Below are 15,931 nucleotides of genomic sequence, written 5' to 3'. Positions count from 1 at the left end.
GATGATGAAGTGTTTTTGGATTGTAAAACTTTCCATGTAAGTATCTTATTGATCTCCCTTTGCTTCTCTTTCCCTGCCACTCTCCCACTCTTTCTCTCACTCACCCCCCCCCCCTCTACCCCTCCAGGCTCCAAAAAGATGGAGCATAAGGGCAACAGCTGGCACAAGAACTGTTTCACCTGCAACCGCTGCCAGCAGCCCATAGGCACCCGGAGCTTCATCCAGAAGGACGCCAACAACTACTGCATGCCCTGCTACGAGAAGCAGTTTGCCCTGCAGTGCGTCACCTGCAAGAAGGTATAAAACCAGATCCACCCTGTCACATACTTCAATTCAATTTTGAGGGTCCTATTTTAACGATCTAAGCACACGGCGTGAATCGCTTAGCCTGCAGTGTTTAGGGCGTGTCCAAAATCCACTTTTGCTATTTTGACGGCGGAAAAAAAGGGTCCGTGCGTCGGGCGCATGGTTCTAAAGGGTTGTACTTAGTGTCTTCATTAATCAGAGGTGTGTTTAGGGCGTAACATGCAATAAACCAATCAGAGATCATCTCCCATTCCCTTTAAAAGCCAGGTGTGTTTGGACCTTGGCGCATTGCTATTATGATGGAGGATTTGCACCGTAATATTTTTATTAGTAATCTTCTGCATGTGAGTGTGCTGCTGTGTGTCCCTGTGTGTGTAACAAGCATGTGTGCGTGCGCTGTGCACGAGACTAGGAGCATTTTACTAATTTGCTGTTAAAATAACAATGAAATGCTGCGTTATTGACTTTAGACCAGGTTTTTGTCGGTCAGTGGCGCGATCACTTCTCGCTGCCTCAAGATAGCAATACGCCCAGAATGCACCTGAACACACCTCGCTGTAAGACCAGCACGCCCAGAATGCACCTGAACACACCTCCCTGTAATACCAGCACGCCCAGAATGCACCTGAACACACCTCCCTGTAAGACCAGCACGCCCATGGGCGCACAGATGGGTGCAGGTGCATTTGCTGTTTAAACGACGCGGGCACTGGACGGGAAACTGACAACTGGGTCGGTCTTAAACTAGCAAAGACACTTGCAGCGGGCTTTGCGCTGCACTGCGTGCAAGATAGGGCCCAAAGTATTATATCATAACAGGAGTTATCTCAGGACACTTTACAGATTGAGTAGGTCTATGAAATGTCAATAGATAAATATTCACACAACATACCTGACATGTGATTCCATGTCTTTCAGCCCATCACCACTGTAGGAGTGAACTACCATGACCAGCCCTGGCATAAGGAGTGCTTTGTCTGCATCGGCTGCAAGCAGCAGCTGGCCGGCCAGCGCTTCACCTCTCGGGACGACTTTGCCTACTGCCTCGACTGCTTCTGCAACCTGTTTGCCAAGAAATGTGCTTCCTGCACCACCCCGATCAGCGGTAAAGCATTTGTTAAAATATTAATAATCAAAGAGTAGTTCAAAAATGCGCTACATAAAGGCTCAGTGAAATTACGTTTCACTTATCCTGTCCTTTTGTAGTCTCACATAGCAAGATATTTGTAATCTTCTGCATGTGTATGTGCTGCTGCCTGTGTGTGTAACAAGCATAGTGTGCGCGCGCTGTGCATAAGCCTAGGCGCATTTTACTCATTTTCTGTTAAAATAACAATGAAATGCTGCGTTATTGACTTTACACCAGGTTTTTGTTGGTCAATGGCGCGGTCACTTCCCGCTGCCTCAAGATAGCAACACGCCCAGAATGCACCTGAACACACCTCCCTGTAAGACCAGCACGCCCATGGGCCACAGATGGGTGCAGGTGCATTTGCTATTTAAACGACGCGGGCACTGGACGGGAAACTGACAACTGGGTCGGTCTTAAACTAGCAAAGACACTTGCGTCGGGCTTTGGGCCTCGAGTCTGGTTTTCAGACTAGATTCATTCTCCATAAACTGCTGCTTAATTCAAGTAAGCCGGTGCTGCTCAGAAATGGATACACGTTTACATAAAATCTGCACCAAAAAACCCTTAATCATTAGAACTATTTTTGCATTGCACACCCTCGTGAATCGTCCAACAAATAATCCCTTGTACTTCCATAAAGTAAAAGGGACTTGCAAGAGACAGGGTTTTTAGCACTGTTAAACTTTTCACCATGAATTTACAGCAATATACCGGCAGCATCTTCGCCAGTAAACCACTGTTTATTTGCAGTACACATACTGTTTTTAAAATTGAAGGTATTTTACTGTAAATAAACAGATTCTTACTCTATTATTTGAATTCACAGTAATCTACTGGCTGCAGTGTAATTCCCGCCGTTTTCTTTTATTTTCCCAAGATGCATTGGTATTAACAGTAAATACTTTGCAGATAGTGCTGTAATATTATTTTCTCCCAGAATGCATTGCCATTTACAGTATGATCCTGTACAACATTAAACATAACCCTAACCCTAAGGTTTAGAGTATAATGTACATAATCAGAGCAGCCGAAGCCGAGATAACCTGACTTTTAGTCCCTCAGTGTGTTCTCAAGCTCCAAATAAACAAGCCAGATTTGATTTAGCCTAATGTTTGAAGTTAAGATATCATAGGAACAAGGGATTGGGTGTGGAAAAAGTCTTAATTTGTCCTGAAATACATGGCTATAACGAGGTCAAATCTCATGACATATCATTCCAACGTGAACTCCAAATAGACCAATAAACCACAGTATTAACGACCTGTAACATGGAAGGAACCTTTTCCCCAGAACGTGTATCCAGTGACCATCAATTACGGGATTATTGCATTACAGAGATCATGGGACTCATGTTTGTAGGTCACTCACGGCTTGACTTTGTTGCTTCTGCTTTCGGGCATTTTAGACCCCTAATTCCACAGGACAGATGAAGACATGATAGGGGAGAGAGAGAGAGGGGGGAATGACATGCAGCAGAGGGCCGCAGGCCGCAGTTGAACCCGGGGGCCGCTGCATCGAGGAGTAAACCTCTATATGTGTGCGCCTGCTCTACCAACTGAGCTAACCCGGCCACTTTTGCTTCTGTTTTAAGGTATCGGGGGCACCAAGTACATCTCGTTCGAGCAACGGCAGTGGCACACCGACTGCTTCAACTGCAAAGGTTGCAGCGCGTCTCTGGTGGGTCGGGGTTTCCTGACGTGCAAAGACGACATCCTCTGTCCCGAATGCGTCACAGACTTCTGAGCGATCCCCCCCGAGCCGGGAATAAAAAAAGTTTGTCTGCCAATCAGAGAGCGCTTAAAATATTCTTCCTAACACTTCACTTATTGGTTCCTTACACATTAACCTGTTCTTACTGCTAGAAGGTGTTTTGTGCATGCGCTGATGATACTTTGATTAAATGTAAATGAGTTGAAGCCTTCATTCCAAAATGAATTGAAATAAAGAATTTGTGGATTTGATGAGTTTGTCCATTTGCTTATTGGTTTTCAGTTATGCTGCTTAGCATTGAAACAATATTTTTTATGTTGTGTCAGTTCAGTTCACTTCAGTCTTGTGCCCCGAAGGTAAATACACATTTAAACAACTTACTGTTTAATGAGAATAGTGAGTAAAGAAGTACAGTTCATTTCTAGAACACATTTAAACCAAGGTGCTGTTTAAAAACATTGAAATGTAAAAATAATGTTATAATGTTACCACACTGCACATAGCTGTCTATATGGTTCATTCAGTATATCCATATTTACTCTGTTTTTCTTATTATATATTCTGCTAATACACTGCATATATCTATATCTAAATTATTCTTACTACTAGTATGTCACTGCTACTACATTGCACATATCTGTACATGTTGTTTATACATTGTTCATATTACATAGCCATATTTATTATATATATATATATATATATATATATATATATATATATATATATTATTTATGCACTTCTTTTTGGCGGCCTTTTTGTGACCCAAAGTGGCAGATCAGAAGCTTAAAAAGCAAGTCCTGCACACTGACCATTACGCAAGCAATAATTTATTTAGAAAATACAACGTTTCAGTCTTAGATCTTCATATTTCTAAATAAATGATTGCTTGCATAATGGTCAGTGTGCAGGACTTGCTTTTTAAGCTCTTATAACACTGCAGTATATTTCTTGTCCTGCCTATGCACCACCTGTCTATACTTGTATATCACATTGCACTTTTCTGCTTTTTTGGCACTTCTGGTTGGACGCAAACTGCATTTCGTTGTCTTTGTACTTGTACTCTGCACAATGACAATAAAGTTGACTCTAATCTAAGCTAATCTAATCCAAATGTAGATATAAAAGTAGAGACACACACATACAAAACAACAGGCAGCAATTTAGAAATACAGAATGAAACAGACAACAGAATGAGTGTGTTAAAAAGGCCAGCGATTAAAAATGTGTCTTTAGCTTAGATTTAAAAACAGAAATGGATGGAGAATAGTGAAAAAAAACACCTTTAGTTCTGTTGGAAGGTATAAATACAACGTTGGAATAACACTACAAAGTAATGCTTTTAAAATTCTACATATGCAAAAGTAAACCGTGCCACGTTTTAATAAGGAACCCTTGAGTTGAAGCTTATGGCTTTATTAATGGTTAATAAATCAATATCAATCATTGGGGTTGTCAGGTTGAGACAATATGCAGTTAAAAAGGTTGGTAATCGATTAATACATGCTCATCTGACGTACTAATAAGCCATCAGTTCTGAAGTTGTAAAAGCTAATAAGTCATTAATAAAGGATTTTTTTTATCAAATGTGCAGTTGGAACCGTTAATAACATGTTAATAAATGGGTTTTTGGTTCAGATTGAGTTCTGAACAGCCAAAGATCGTTTCTCAATGGAGTAACAGCATGACTATCGTAAAGAGCTCTCACTAGGCCCCCTTTCAAGACCTGCTCTCCGCCCCTTTGCTGTGAATTTTCGAACGGATGACTACAAAATTACGTCAGGCGTTTTCTGATATACACGATCTTTTTTTGGCGTACAGGAAGTGTGTGTGGCCGTGTCCAGCCTTCGCCCAGCCTTCGCCCGCAGAATAGAAGGAGCTAACAGCATCTAATTGCAGCAAGCCGCTCAGTAATTGCAACGAAGGAAAAAAAACATATAACGTAAGAAATGTGTCTGATTTTCTCCGAGTAGTATAGTTAGCTGCTTCCGTAAAAACTAGCGTTGTTGCGGCGCAAAGTAAGGTTTAGCGGTGGAAAGCCACTGCGGCAACTATCGAACATTAGGCGGCTAACTAGCAAGGCTTTGTTAGCTACATGGCTAACGTTAAGTTAAACTATGCCGCTAGACGTTATGTCTCTTACTAATGTGTGTTTTTATATATTTTGACAATACATTGTGTGTATGGACGAACACGTACGCTAGCTGGCATGTAACGTTAACGGAAAGTCGGCTCACTTATTATCAAATGTCTTTTTTTTATTAATATAATAATTTGTTGTTTTATTGGTGGTACCGTTAGCTGGTCTTATTATCTAATATACCTCGTTTTACGTGCATACGACTCTCTTATTTCTCCTTAGTTATGTTTTCTAATTCATCCTAAGTGCTACTACGACGAAAAGCGCAGACGGGCCGCTCTGTTGCACGTTTGGAAACAGAAGGCCAAACTCCATTAGAAAAATCGATAATTTAAGACGGCTTTGCTATAAGTTATCGGTATACGACTTGTCTGACATAATTTTTTCAATATTTTATTAATGTTTTGTCTTTTGGTAAATTCGGCTGACCTACTATGTACTAAGTAATAAATAATGTCCCAATAAATCTGAGTTGCTCTTAATGGTTTTAGGCCACTGCCCATCTGTGTCCATTGTGGCGGAAGATGAGTATGGGGGAAAAATAGGCAAGACATCTTTTGAAAGTGCGACAATTGGTGCTTTGAGTTTTGGATGTGTTAAGATTTTTAAAATAAGCTCAAGCTACTAAGGCCTTAAATCATATTTTATGACTTTTATGTTTGCTAACAATCAAGGTGGCCTTTCATTTGTGTTATGTTTCATTGTGCCATTAACAGACTATAAAGTATTCCTTTTTGGTCAACAGATTGTCTAATGTCTTCAGGTGATATGAATACCGCTGTACCCAACCATCGAAGGACCAAGCCCGGCGGTAAGAAATTACACATTATGGCACAAATCTTTGTATTTATTTTATCAGCTCCTACCAGACCAATCGCAGACATTTGTTCTTGGTAGAAGCATGCTGCGTGCTGATTGGCTCACTGATGAGATTTTACTCCTTAGAGATTGAAATTGGGTATTGAATGACAAGTAGTGCTGGGTACCGAATTCAGCGCTTTTTAGGCATCGACCAAATTGCCTCTGAAGTATCGAAAAATGCCTCGTCATTCAATACCCTGAGGAGAAAATCTCATCAGCATCAGTGAGCCAATCAACACAGGCACGCCATAGCGTTTTATTTGCTGATAATAGGAGCTACATAGCAAAGCGAGCAGATGTAATTCTTGGGTCCTTGCAGGTATAAAGACTGGGGTTGTGGCCAGCGGCATGTCTGGACCGACCTCCCAGATCCCCGGTCTGTCCCAAACGGCAGACGAAACCTCTCCAGTGGAACGGACCACCGGCCGGCGAGTTGGGATCTTTGAGTCGGACTCGGAGTATGTGAAGCTCGCAAAGGGAGGTGGACACAAAGGTAAAAGGGCAGGGCTTTCCCTACCATTAGAAGCCTTTTTTTTTTTTTTTTGGGCAGCACCTGAGACGCATAAAATCAATTTGAGATCTAATGATTGTAGTTGGACTACTTTAGCACGTTTTTTTGAGTGTTATTTATTGATTATCTGCTCTAGCTTCTCCAACGTTTTAGACAGATATGGAGATAATAACGGTCCAAAATGAGGTTAAAATTGCATTTTGTTTTTATTGAAAAACATCACATTTTCTTGGGGGAGAACCCAAGAACCCCTCTGCCAAATATGCGTACCTAAGTCTGGACCTCTGCGTCGAGGCATTACACCTCTCAGTACATGTGCGCCTGCTCTACCCACTGATCCAACCTGGGCCACTGCTCCTGAGTATTTCTTTTCGGGCACACATAAGTGGCCTGTTATGTAAAGTGTAATGCCTCCATGTAAATGTTCCAGATGGATACACGTTAGTTTTGTCAGATTTGAACACCTATTAGATAATATAGACTTTATTGATCCCAAAACTGGTAAATTTCAGGTATTTGTGTAGTACACTAGCCTCATTATTAAGCCCATGAGATGAATAGACTGCCTAGACTGCCTGTTAAGTGCTTTCAAATACAGTGCTTCATAACTGCTGGCAGTGTTTAGTTTTTAATGTTGTGTCTCCCCCCCCCCTCCTCCCCCCACCCCTCTCTCTCTCTGCAGGGCTGCTGAGTCATGATGCTGACGCTGATGACAAACCCATGAAGCCTGCCTACAATCCACCCAACTGGTTTGGTGATGAATTAAAGAGGTACGAACACTGCTTAGAGACACACAAATAAGGCCTCTAACATGGCGAAGATGCGTCTAGTGATGGCGAGATGAAGCCTTCCAGCAAACTGGGTTCGCAATAGGGTTTACTCACAACACCACCTGTTGGTCAAAGAGTGTAGAACAGGCAACAACCCCCCCCCCCCGCCAATAATCAAAACTGGGCTTTTAACAACGTTTTTGTTCCTTTTTTAAGGGTTTTGTTCCCTTTTTTTGGACGTTTTGTCGCCTTTTTCAAAAAAAAAAAAAGAAATTGGCAATCACAAATCCTATCCTACAGACTAAAGAAAATCTTTGTTTGGTATCGATCCTCGCAGAAATCACACCTATAAGCATTTAAATTTCTTTAATTTTAACATTTTTACAAAAATGATCACTCCCTCCAATATCGTGGATCATATCGCAACATCAGTCAAAAATAATCCCACTTAGATATTTTCCTCGTACCGTGCAGCCCAGTGGTAATATGTCTGATCAACCCTACCACGGGCAACCTTTTTGTTTAAAACTTTGTTGTTCTTTTTCTAAACTTGTCACGTTTTTGTTTAAAAAAAAAAATATTTTTTCAAGTTTTTTTTGTCCCTTTTTTTAGACTTTTTTTTAACGTCAGTTATTTTTCAAATTCTACAAAATCAAATAAACCACCCAAAAATTCAATGAAAGTAGTGAACTGATCATTTATTTTACTTGTGAAGCGTAACGGTTGTATGGAACCGTCCACGTTATTTTCTTTGACAGTTTTGGTTGAAAGAAAAGAAACCCAAATTTCTGATTTATAGAACGGTTTTAAAAAAAATGGGTCAAATATGACCCGAGGACAACAGGAGGGATAACTGCTGGCCAGCAATACAACTTATATCACCGTGGTTTTGTGCTTACAGCGGGAGCAAACCAACATCTCCCGACAGCAAGATGATGGGGGGCATGCAGCCCCTGGCTGCACCGTTTGGCACCGATAACGGTTCGTCCTGGGAAAGAGATGGTAGATTCTCCCCCAATAAGGAGAAGGTGAATGGACCAAACTAGTCACCCCCAAAGATTTTATAACGTGTCCATGTCTTACATTCTTTTTTTTTATTTTTTTATTTATTCATTTATTTACCACACCCTTTCCATTTTTTTCACCTAATTAACTCCATCGTCGCATTCGCAGTTTGGTTTAAAATCCATTTTGGGCTTCATTTTTCTGCCGGTGCTTGTTGGCTGTGTGGAAGCTTTGTGGAAATATTTCTAGAAGTTTCAGGTAAGTACAGAGTGACGCATTTAGAAGGACCTGATTTAAAAACACAAGTTCATGTAAAGTACATTTCATACAATGTTTTTTCTTTTTGTATCAAGGAACAAAAAAAAAAAACTTGTTTTCAAAACAGTAATTCTTTTTAAACTCCATATTTCTTCGTAGTGTTAAGACCGATATGTTACATATGTACATACATACACATTCACTCACTCACTCACTCACTCACTCACTCACTCACTACCGGTTAAAAGTTTGGGGTCACTTAGAAATATCCATTCCACTACATTCCAGACAGATTACCAGCTGAGATCAGTTGCATTGTTTTTTTAATCAGGGCAGCAGTTTTCAGATTACATTATCTGCTTACATAATTGCAAAAGGGCCATAGCCTTTTAAAATGATATCAGATTAGTAAACAGAATGGGCCTTTGGAACATTGGATGAATGGTTGCTGATAATGGGCAATGTAGATATTGCATTAAAGATCAGCCACCCACTCAGATCAGCTGGTATTCTGTCTATAATGGAGTGGAATGGAGTTTGGTAGTATTACACAGGGTACCTGTCAGATTAAAATCAGTTTAATTTGCAGTAGAATGACTATATTTTATTGAATATTGAAGGATGTTGTTGTTGCTGTTGCTGCTGGGTTCATGCTCATGCTTGTTCATGTTTCTTTAATAATTTTTCATCGCATGACAAACTGCATCTCAAGTTTTCTCCCCATCACTTCATCCTTTGCGCTATTACCAAGATCTGATCCAAGTTGCTTGTCAGCTTGTATATTTGGCAATAAAGTGAATCAATCTGTCTATAATTCTGCAGTAAGAGAGTCGGAACTATCCGGATTTATCGGTCTGATAATGTGGCTGCAACATTCAGGCGATGGAGCTCAACAGTGACCGGTCACTTATTTAACGGCTCTGGATCCACAAGTGGATCTTCCCCAGTTCAGTTGTTCTGTTGACATTTCAAAAATTGCTGATATAAAGAGTTTTAAGTCTGGAACCGAGCCAACCAGCTACGAGATGAGCCGTGACCCTGAAACATTTCATTTGGTGCAAAAAACATTTTGAAATCCGCAAAAATGTAATCGGTACGAGACCGCGTACAGAAGCTATAAGAGACTCGTTTCTAGCCGCGGTTTTCGCGGGTACAAGGTAACAGCGAGTTGGACCAATCAGAGATGTCGCTTAGGATTGTGGGTATTGTAGTATTTTTCCATAAGCTTGTGAGTAAAGCCCAGTTCAATCTCTAAACGGTGTGCACCGTGTTGCTACAGTTTCCGCGATGAACGACCGGTTTCCTCTGAACGGTGTGACGGCGTTGAGTTGTGTTTTCTCCGGTTTTGGTGGGCGTGTCTCTCGTTCATTGGCTGTGTCCCAGGGGATAGCCAATCAGCAGAGACGTGTCACTACACTCGTGGTAATGAAAAGGCAGAGCGCTTGCGCACACGGTGTTCAACGCACCCCCATTTCAGTTCAAAAAAATGCGTTGCTACGTTTTGTCGGCGCTGAACGTGGCCTTGTATTTCTTAAAACAAGCTTGATTTCGTACGGACTTCTAGCTTCTAAAGGACCAGAAACTTACGTTTCACAATCTCACAGCTCGTGGTCAGTCTACCTCGGATGGTTTAGACATTAAGGACCCTTTTTTTTAACAATCTAAGAGCACGGCGTGAAGCGCCTGGCGCAGGTGCGTGTACGAATCCACTTTTGCTAGTTTGACGGCGGAAAAAAGGTGTGTTTTGGGGCGTAACATGCAATAAACCAATCAGAGGGTCATCTCCTATTCCCTTTAAAAGCCAGGCGCATTTGGACCTTGGAGCATTGCTGTTATGATGGAGGATTTGCTGAGCAGGAAGGAGAGATTTTCAGGAGAAGAAACTGATCTGCTCGTGCGTGAAAGTGCACGAGCAGCTCACATAATACTATTTCACAGTGTAATATTTGTATTTTTAATCTTCTGCATGTTTTTGTGCTGCTGCCTCAAGATAGCAATACGCCAAGAATGCATCTGAACACACCTCCCTGTAAGACCAGCACGCCCATGGGCGCACAGATGGGCGCAGGTGCATTTGCTATTTAAATGACGCAGGCGCTGGACGGGAAACTGACAACTGCGTCGGTCTTAAACTAGCAAAGACACTTGGGTCGGGCTTCGCGCTGCGCCAGGTGAAAGATATGGCCCTATAGCTAATAATCTAAATCCTTACTGAGAAAATTAACTTGATTTTTTTTTTTTACTTCCGGAACCACACTGTTGAGCTCTATAACCGTCATTAAGCGCGACACAAATTAAGCAGGTTCATTAAATCTGGGTAACTTTTCCCTCCCACAGATGTCTCCTGATGAAGTCGCCGATGAGCTTGGCGGTCTGTCCATGACCAGCAAATACAAGCGAACGTGAGTATCAATCAATGTGGTGGAATACAAAATCCAAATACAAGACAATGAAAATCTGGCGCAAATATTTAGTGGCGGCACCATAAATAAAGTGTTGGACGGAGGTTGTGAGAGACTTTTTAAGCCTCAAGTTGATGGTAGGCCTGTAATAATGATTAACTGCAATTATTTGCTATCATTAGCCAAGGTCTTAAAGGTCCCATGGCATGAAAATTTCACTTTATGAGGTTTTTTTAACATTAATATGAGTTCCCCCAGCCTGCCTGTGGTCCCCCAGTGGCTAGAAATGGTGATAGGTGTAAACCGAGCCCTGGGTATCCTGCTCTGCCTTTGAGAAAATGAAAGCTCAGATGGGCCGATCTGGAATCTTCTCTTTATGACGTCATAAGAGGAAAGGTTACCTCCCCTTTCTCTGCTTTGCCCGGCCAGAGAATTTAGCCCACCCATGAGAGAGAGAGAGAGAGAGAGAGACATCATGGCTTGCAAACGAGCAAAGTGGCAGTTGGTCAAGGATGAAAGAGACAATTGCATTGTGAATCGCAATTATTTCTGAGACAACTAATTGTACAGCAAAAATGTTGAATTGTTCCAGCTCTAAATGATGGTGCCGTCTCGTGTCTCCCCTCCAGGTGTTATGAGAAGAAGGCTCCTCCGGTCAGCATGTCCAAGCTGCTGAGTCATGGCTATGTCGAGGACAAGAAGAAGTCTCCTAATGACGACGATGCCTCAAGTAAGACGTGGGGTCCTTTTACAGGTTTATGAACAGTGGGGAACCGTTTCATTTTGTTGTTGATCTAAAGGCCCCGACACACCAAGGTGGCCTTCTTTTTGGCTGATAAAACATGGCCGAAATAGGAGTACAAAGTAAGTCAGTTGTAGGCTATACCGTAGGGGTGAATATTAAGTGCTTTGGGGTCCTTCTGTAACTAATTTTGGGGTACAATGGTTCTGGAGAAAGCTACATGCAGCAATGCCACAGGCCAAGCAATCTCCAAATTCCAAACAGGCACATTTTGAACGGGCACTGTACTAGTTTAATACAAAGACTGTAATAGACCTTTCTCTCTCTGCACCGCTAAACAATTAGCCCCCTAGCAAGCAAGCTATCTTACTAGCCTCTTCCCCTTGTTGAATGAGGAATAGATGACCGCCGCCTGCTGGCATGGGGAGTTATTTCCTCTCACGCAGGCGCAGAACGTACGTGGAACTTGGCTGTAGTCTCTGCGCTGTGTTCCAGTGCAAATCTTTGGCCAAGACAAAGGCGACGGGGGCCGACGTGAGGCTACGCCACAGTCGGCCCTCGTCGCCACTAGTCCCCGGCCGTCAGCTTGGCGTGTCAGGGCCTCAAGTGTTTAAGCTAGAGGGCAAGTTTGCTCGGATGCTGATGTTTGCTTTGTTTTCTAGGCGTGACCTCAGATCAGACCAGCACCGTTGGGACGGAGGACAATGGCGACGACCTGGAGTAGTGCATACAGGTTCTGGTCTCGAGGGAAACAGGGTGTCGTCCTAACACTGGTTTATGGTTTCCACAGATCCACGAACACACCGCTCCGCCCCTCTCGGTTTCACTCGCATCTATTGTACATCCACTGACTGTTAGGTTTTGTACTCATGTTTATGCAAAGGTACTGCTCTCTTTTTATTTATTTGCTTTCATTTGTAAAAAAAAAGTAGATTGAGTAGATTGTGTCCGTCGTGCTCGCGGTATTTCTTATCTGTGTTGTCGTTTCTCGATTTGAAAGACGAGTTGTGCACAGGGCAGGAAACTAACGAATGTTGGGTCCAAAGGGTTGAGTGGTGTTAGTTTCCTTCCCTGGTTGTATGAAGATCGAGCTAGTGAAGTTCTAAAATGTTAGTGCTAATGAAATGTGGTTCTAGTGACGTGAAATATTATTTGTTTCGATCGAGGGTTCCTGCTCTCTGAAGGGATGTTAAGAGTTTGTTTTTTTTTGTGTGTGTTTTCGACTGCGGGGGTGGAAACGATCATTGGTTGAGACAGCCACCCTGCAGCTGTGACCACATGCCAAAGTGCGTACTGATGGCCACAGCCGCTGTGCTTTGTTTGGTTAAAGGGGCCAAAGATGATTTTTTTTTCTTTTTTTTGGGTAAGGTTGCTGCTCTGCAAAAGGTTGCCCTTCTCTACTATACCACCCACAATTCTGTTGTTTTTGACTCCGTAAAAAAACCTAACATGCCTTGTTTTAGTGTGTATTTTTATGAAAGCTTTTACTCCGAATTATCAGAATAAAAGCCCATTCAGAAGAAAAATGCCTCGTGTTGAAACACTAAATTAACTCGTGATGTTTGCACGGCTATTTTGAACACTATCAGGTGCTGCAAGATCAATTTCCTCGCCAACTGTTTATTGGGAAGCTCACCAGTAAACCGCTAACAATGCCAAGTGTTTTTGATGGCAGTCCAAGTATCTCAGAAGCGTGCTAATGATATAATTGAATTGGGTCAACTCTAGATGTTGAAGCTCTCCAGTGTTATCTTAATCTCATTCAGCCCCGTAAAACCCGAAACTCGTGCAACTACCAATAAGTATACTGGGAAATTTCAGGGGAATCGGCCACCTTTAGCAGACTTGCCAAGCTGAAAGTCCAGTCCACTGTATTTCCCTGTGAAGATTAAGGCGTAATTTACGCTGCTGCGTTCAATCTACGGCATAGGTTACGGCGAAAGCTCTGCGTGGAGCCTCCGCAGAACCAGGAGTCACGCTTAAGGGGGACAAGTTTTAATAAAAGTGAGTTCTGAACGTGCCAACCGAGCAGTTTTTGGTTTTTGGTCTGCTCATGCAGTGTTTTGACTTTGTAGGCATCAGTAGGAGAACTTTGTGTTAGTGCACAGCCCGATCACACCAAACCCTCCACTAATGTCGTGTTCATCTATCTGATAGGAGTTTATTCCGTCGAGATGGGAGAAATGGTTACTGCGACAACATTTTTGCACATGAAAACTTTTTTGAAGCGGTGGAAAAGGTCTGTCTCGAATAAAAGTCTGCCAACCAGAGACAAGGATGCCCCCTACATCTGCGATATTCATTCTTTAAAAACAAAACACTGACATTTTACTCTGTAACATAATCTAAATTCATATTAAAAGTTCATTTTTTATTAGTAGCAATCCCTCTCCGTATTGCTAGCGACAGTAGCTAGGAAGCTCACTGTCTCACAATGAGCAAATGTCGATTTTTAGCAACAACTTAATTAAGCTTAATCGCTAATCGGTTAATACATTCCATCTATTTTCTGCCACCAATCTGCATCCGGTTTGCATTCATTTAATTGATCCTATCATTAGGAGTTATTGATGTATACTGCTGGGATTTTGTGCGGATGTGTGATGAAGATTTTTAAGCCACGTGCTCCCTACTGGTTTCCGTCATACTTTGCCACTTCATTGAGTCAATCCGGTATGATTGTGAAACAGGTGGCCAATTGTAATTCATGTGGTATTCATTAGGGCTTTTTGACCTGCAGTAGGGCTGTGCACCATATGAGGAGAATATGCCATATACGATAACGTTGTTGAATATCACGATAACGATATTACTTGCGATATATACAAATGGATATTAAAGTGTACTCAGTTCTGACTTTCGGTTGCTTTTAGTATTCTAAAATACAACAAACTGCTTGTTGAATTTCAAATTGCTAACATTCGTTTATTGAGCAAATTGAAGATTGAATTGAACATAAAAGGCACCACTTAAAAAAGAATGAGTTACATTTTAATTTGCAGTTTTTTTTACTGATATTTTCTTTAGAAAACCGATATATTGTGCAGCCCTACTCTACAGAAACACTTTTCAACAGAAGTGTGCCTTTTTGTTTTACTGTTTACTTTTGCAGAAAGCCCGATTTTTAAGTTCACACATATACAAGTTCAGAGTATTCACACAGTTGGCCTTACTGCTCCGAAACCACCGCAGACGATGGGAATTATCACTCCACCTCTTTGTCCCCTGCTTGTTTGTGGGGTTGCGTATTTCGTTTGAACAGTCAGGATATCTCATAAAAAGGTAATAGATTTCATTCCTGTGACATTTGTATAATTTCTTCGCCGTAACTGTGAACCTGCACGGTGACAGTAAAATCCTAATCCTACAGGGACATTTGTCGGGCGGAGAACATGCTCTTAAAAATGAAAAGACCAGGAATGAATTATTTGGGCGTATAACGGCAAGATTAAAGCTCTTGAGTCTGTTCCCGGAAATCCAACACATTCATCACCTCGCGTCTCTGAAATGCTGCAGCAGTAACGGACTCGTTTGTTTGTTTTGTCACTTTGTTTCCAACACTATATATATTTAAGCAATGATGCATCATTGATCTGTATGTGGTATTAAACATTGTCAAGTGTTCAAAACTAGACGCACTGGATTTTATTTTTGCAGTAGACGAAATGGCGAATGTATCATCCTTCTTTTGATCTTGTTTGCTTTGAAGAAAAAGGATTATTTGTATGAACTGTTAAATCTAGGTATATCATTATATTCAGGTACAGTACTTAGAGTTTAAAAATAGTGTTTGGTCACGTTGCTTCCTCTTCTCCCCAGTGTGAGTTGGTGGCGTATCTGTTTACAAACCAATAGCGGGAACCTTTTTAGTGGCTTAACTTAGCAAAGTCCTCCATGAAGTGGTATTATTTCATTTTTTTGTAAATGCAAATGTACCGGAAGAGACTGAAGAAGGAAGCTTTCAAACGGAAGATCCCTCAAGTGTTTGTAGTGAGGAGAAATCCACCTAAACGACTCGATGTAAGACCCCGCTTATCCTGATGACTGCACACAAAACTCTCAATTATCCTTCAATAAATGGGCATGTGCATGTA

At 41.7% G+C, this 15,931-nt stretch overlaps 2 protein-coding genes across 3 annotated transcripts in view; both read left to right on the top strand.

The window, feature by feature from the left end:
- LOC116048626 (four and a half LIM domains protein 2-like) overlaps window positions 1–3,200 on the top strand; it is an 8,541-nt gene extending 5,341 nt beyond the window's left edge. The window contains exons 4-6 of the mRNA XM_031297814.2: window positions 128–297; window positions 1,225–1,411; window positions 3,030–3,200. Of these exons, the coding sequence (XP_031153674.1) occupies window positions 128–297; window positions 1,225–1,411; window positions 3,030–3,181 (509 nt within the window). The 3' untranslated portion in view covers window positions 3,182–3,200. The remainder of the gene's footprint in view (window positions 1–127; window positions 298–1,224; window positions 1,412–3,029) is intronic.
- Window positions 3,201–4,949: 1,749 nt separating this feature from the next.
- c24h7orf57 (chromosome 24 C7orf57 homolog) lies at window positions 4,950–15,931 on the top strand. 2 transcript variants are annotated; one of them, XR_004104693.2, is made up of 9 exons: window positions 4,950–5,090; window positions 6,034–6,099; window positions 6,469–6,642; window positions 7,343–7,430; window positions 8,332–8,458; window positions 11,031–11,095; window positions 11,725–11,825; window positions 12,500–14,576; window positions 14,885–15,931. XR_004104693.2 is itself a non-coding variant. In XM_035998452.1 (8 exons), the coding sequence occupies exons 2-8, from the start codon at window positions 6,042–6,044 to the stop codon at window positions 12,559–12,561; spliced, it is 675 nt and encodes a 224-aa protein (XP_035854345.1). In that variant the 5' UTR covers window positions 4,955–5,090; window positions 6,014–6,041; the 3' UTR covers window positions 12,562–14,145. The 2 variants fall into 2 exon arrangements, 1 of the variants encoding a protein (XP_035854345.1); XM_035998452.1 differs by lacking the exon at window positions 14,885–15,931 and having other exon boundaries at window positions 4,955–5,090; window positions 6,014–6,099; window positions 12,500–14,145.

Source organism: Sander lucioperca, chromosome 24 (assembly GCF_008315115.2).
Source record: "Sander lucioperca isolate FBNREF2018 chromosome 24, SLUC_FBN_1.2, whole genome shotgun sequence".
Classification (NCBI taxonomy): Eukaryota; Metazoa; Chordata; class Actinopteri; order Perciformes; family Percidae; genus Sander; species Sander lucioperca.
The sequence above is the reverse complement of the archived record's forward strand: the minus strand, read 5'-3'. Positions and strand labels throughout refer to the sequence as shown.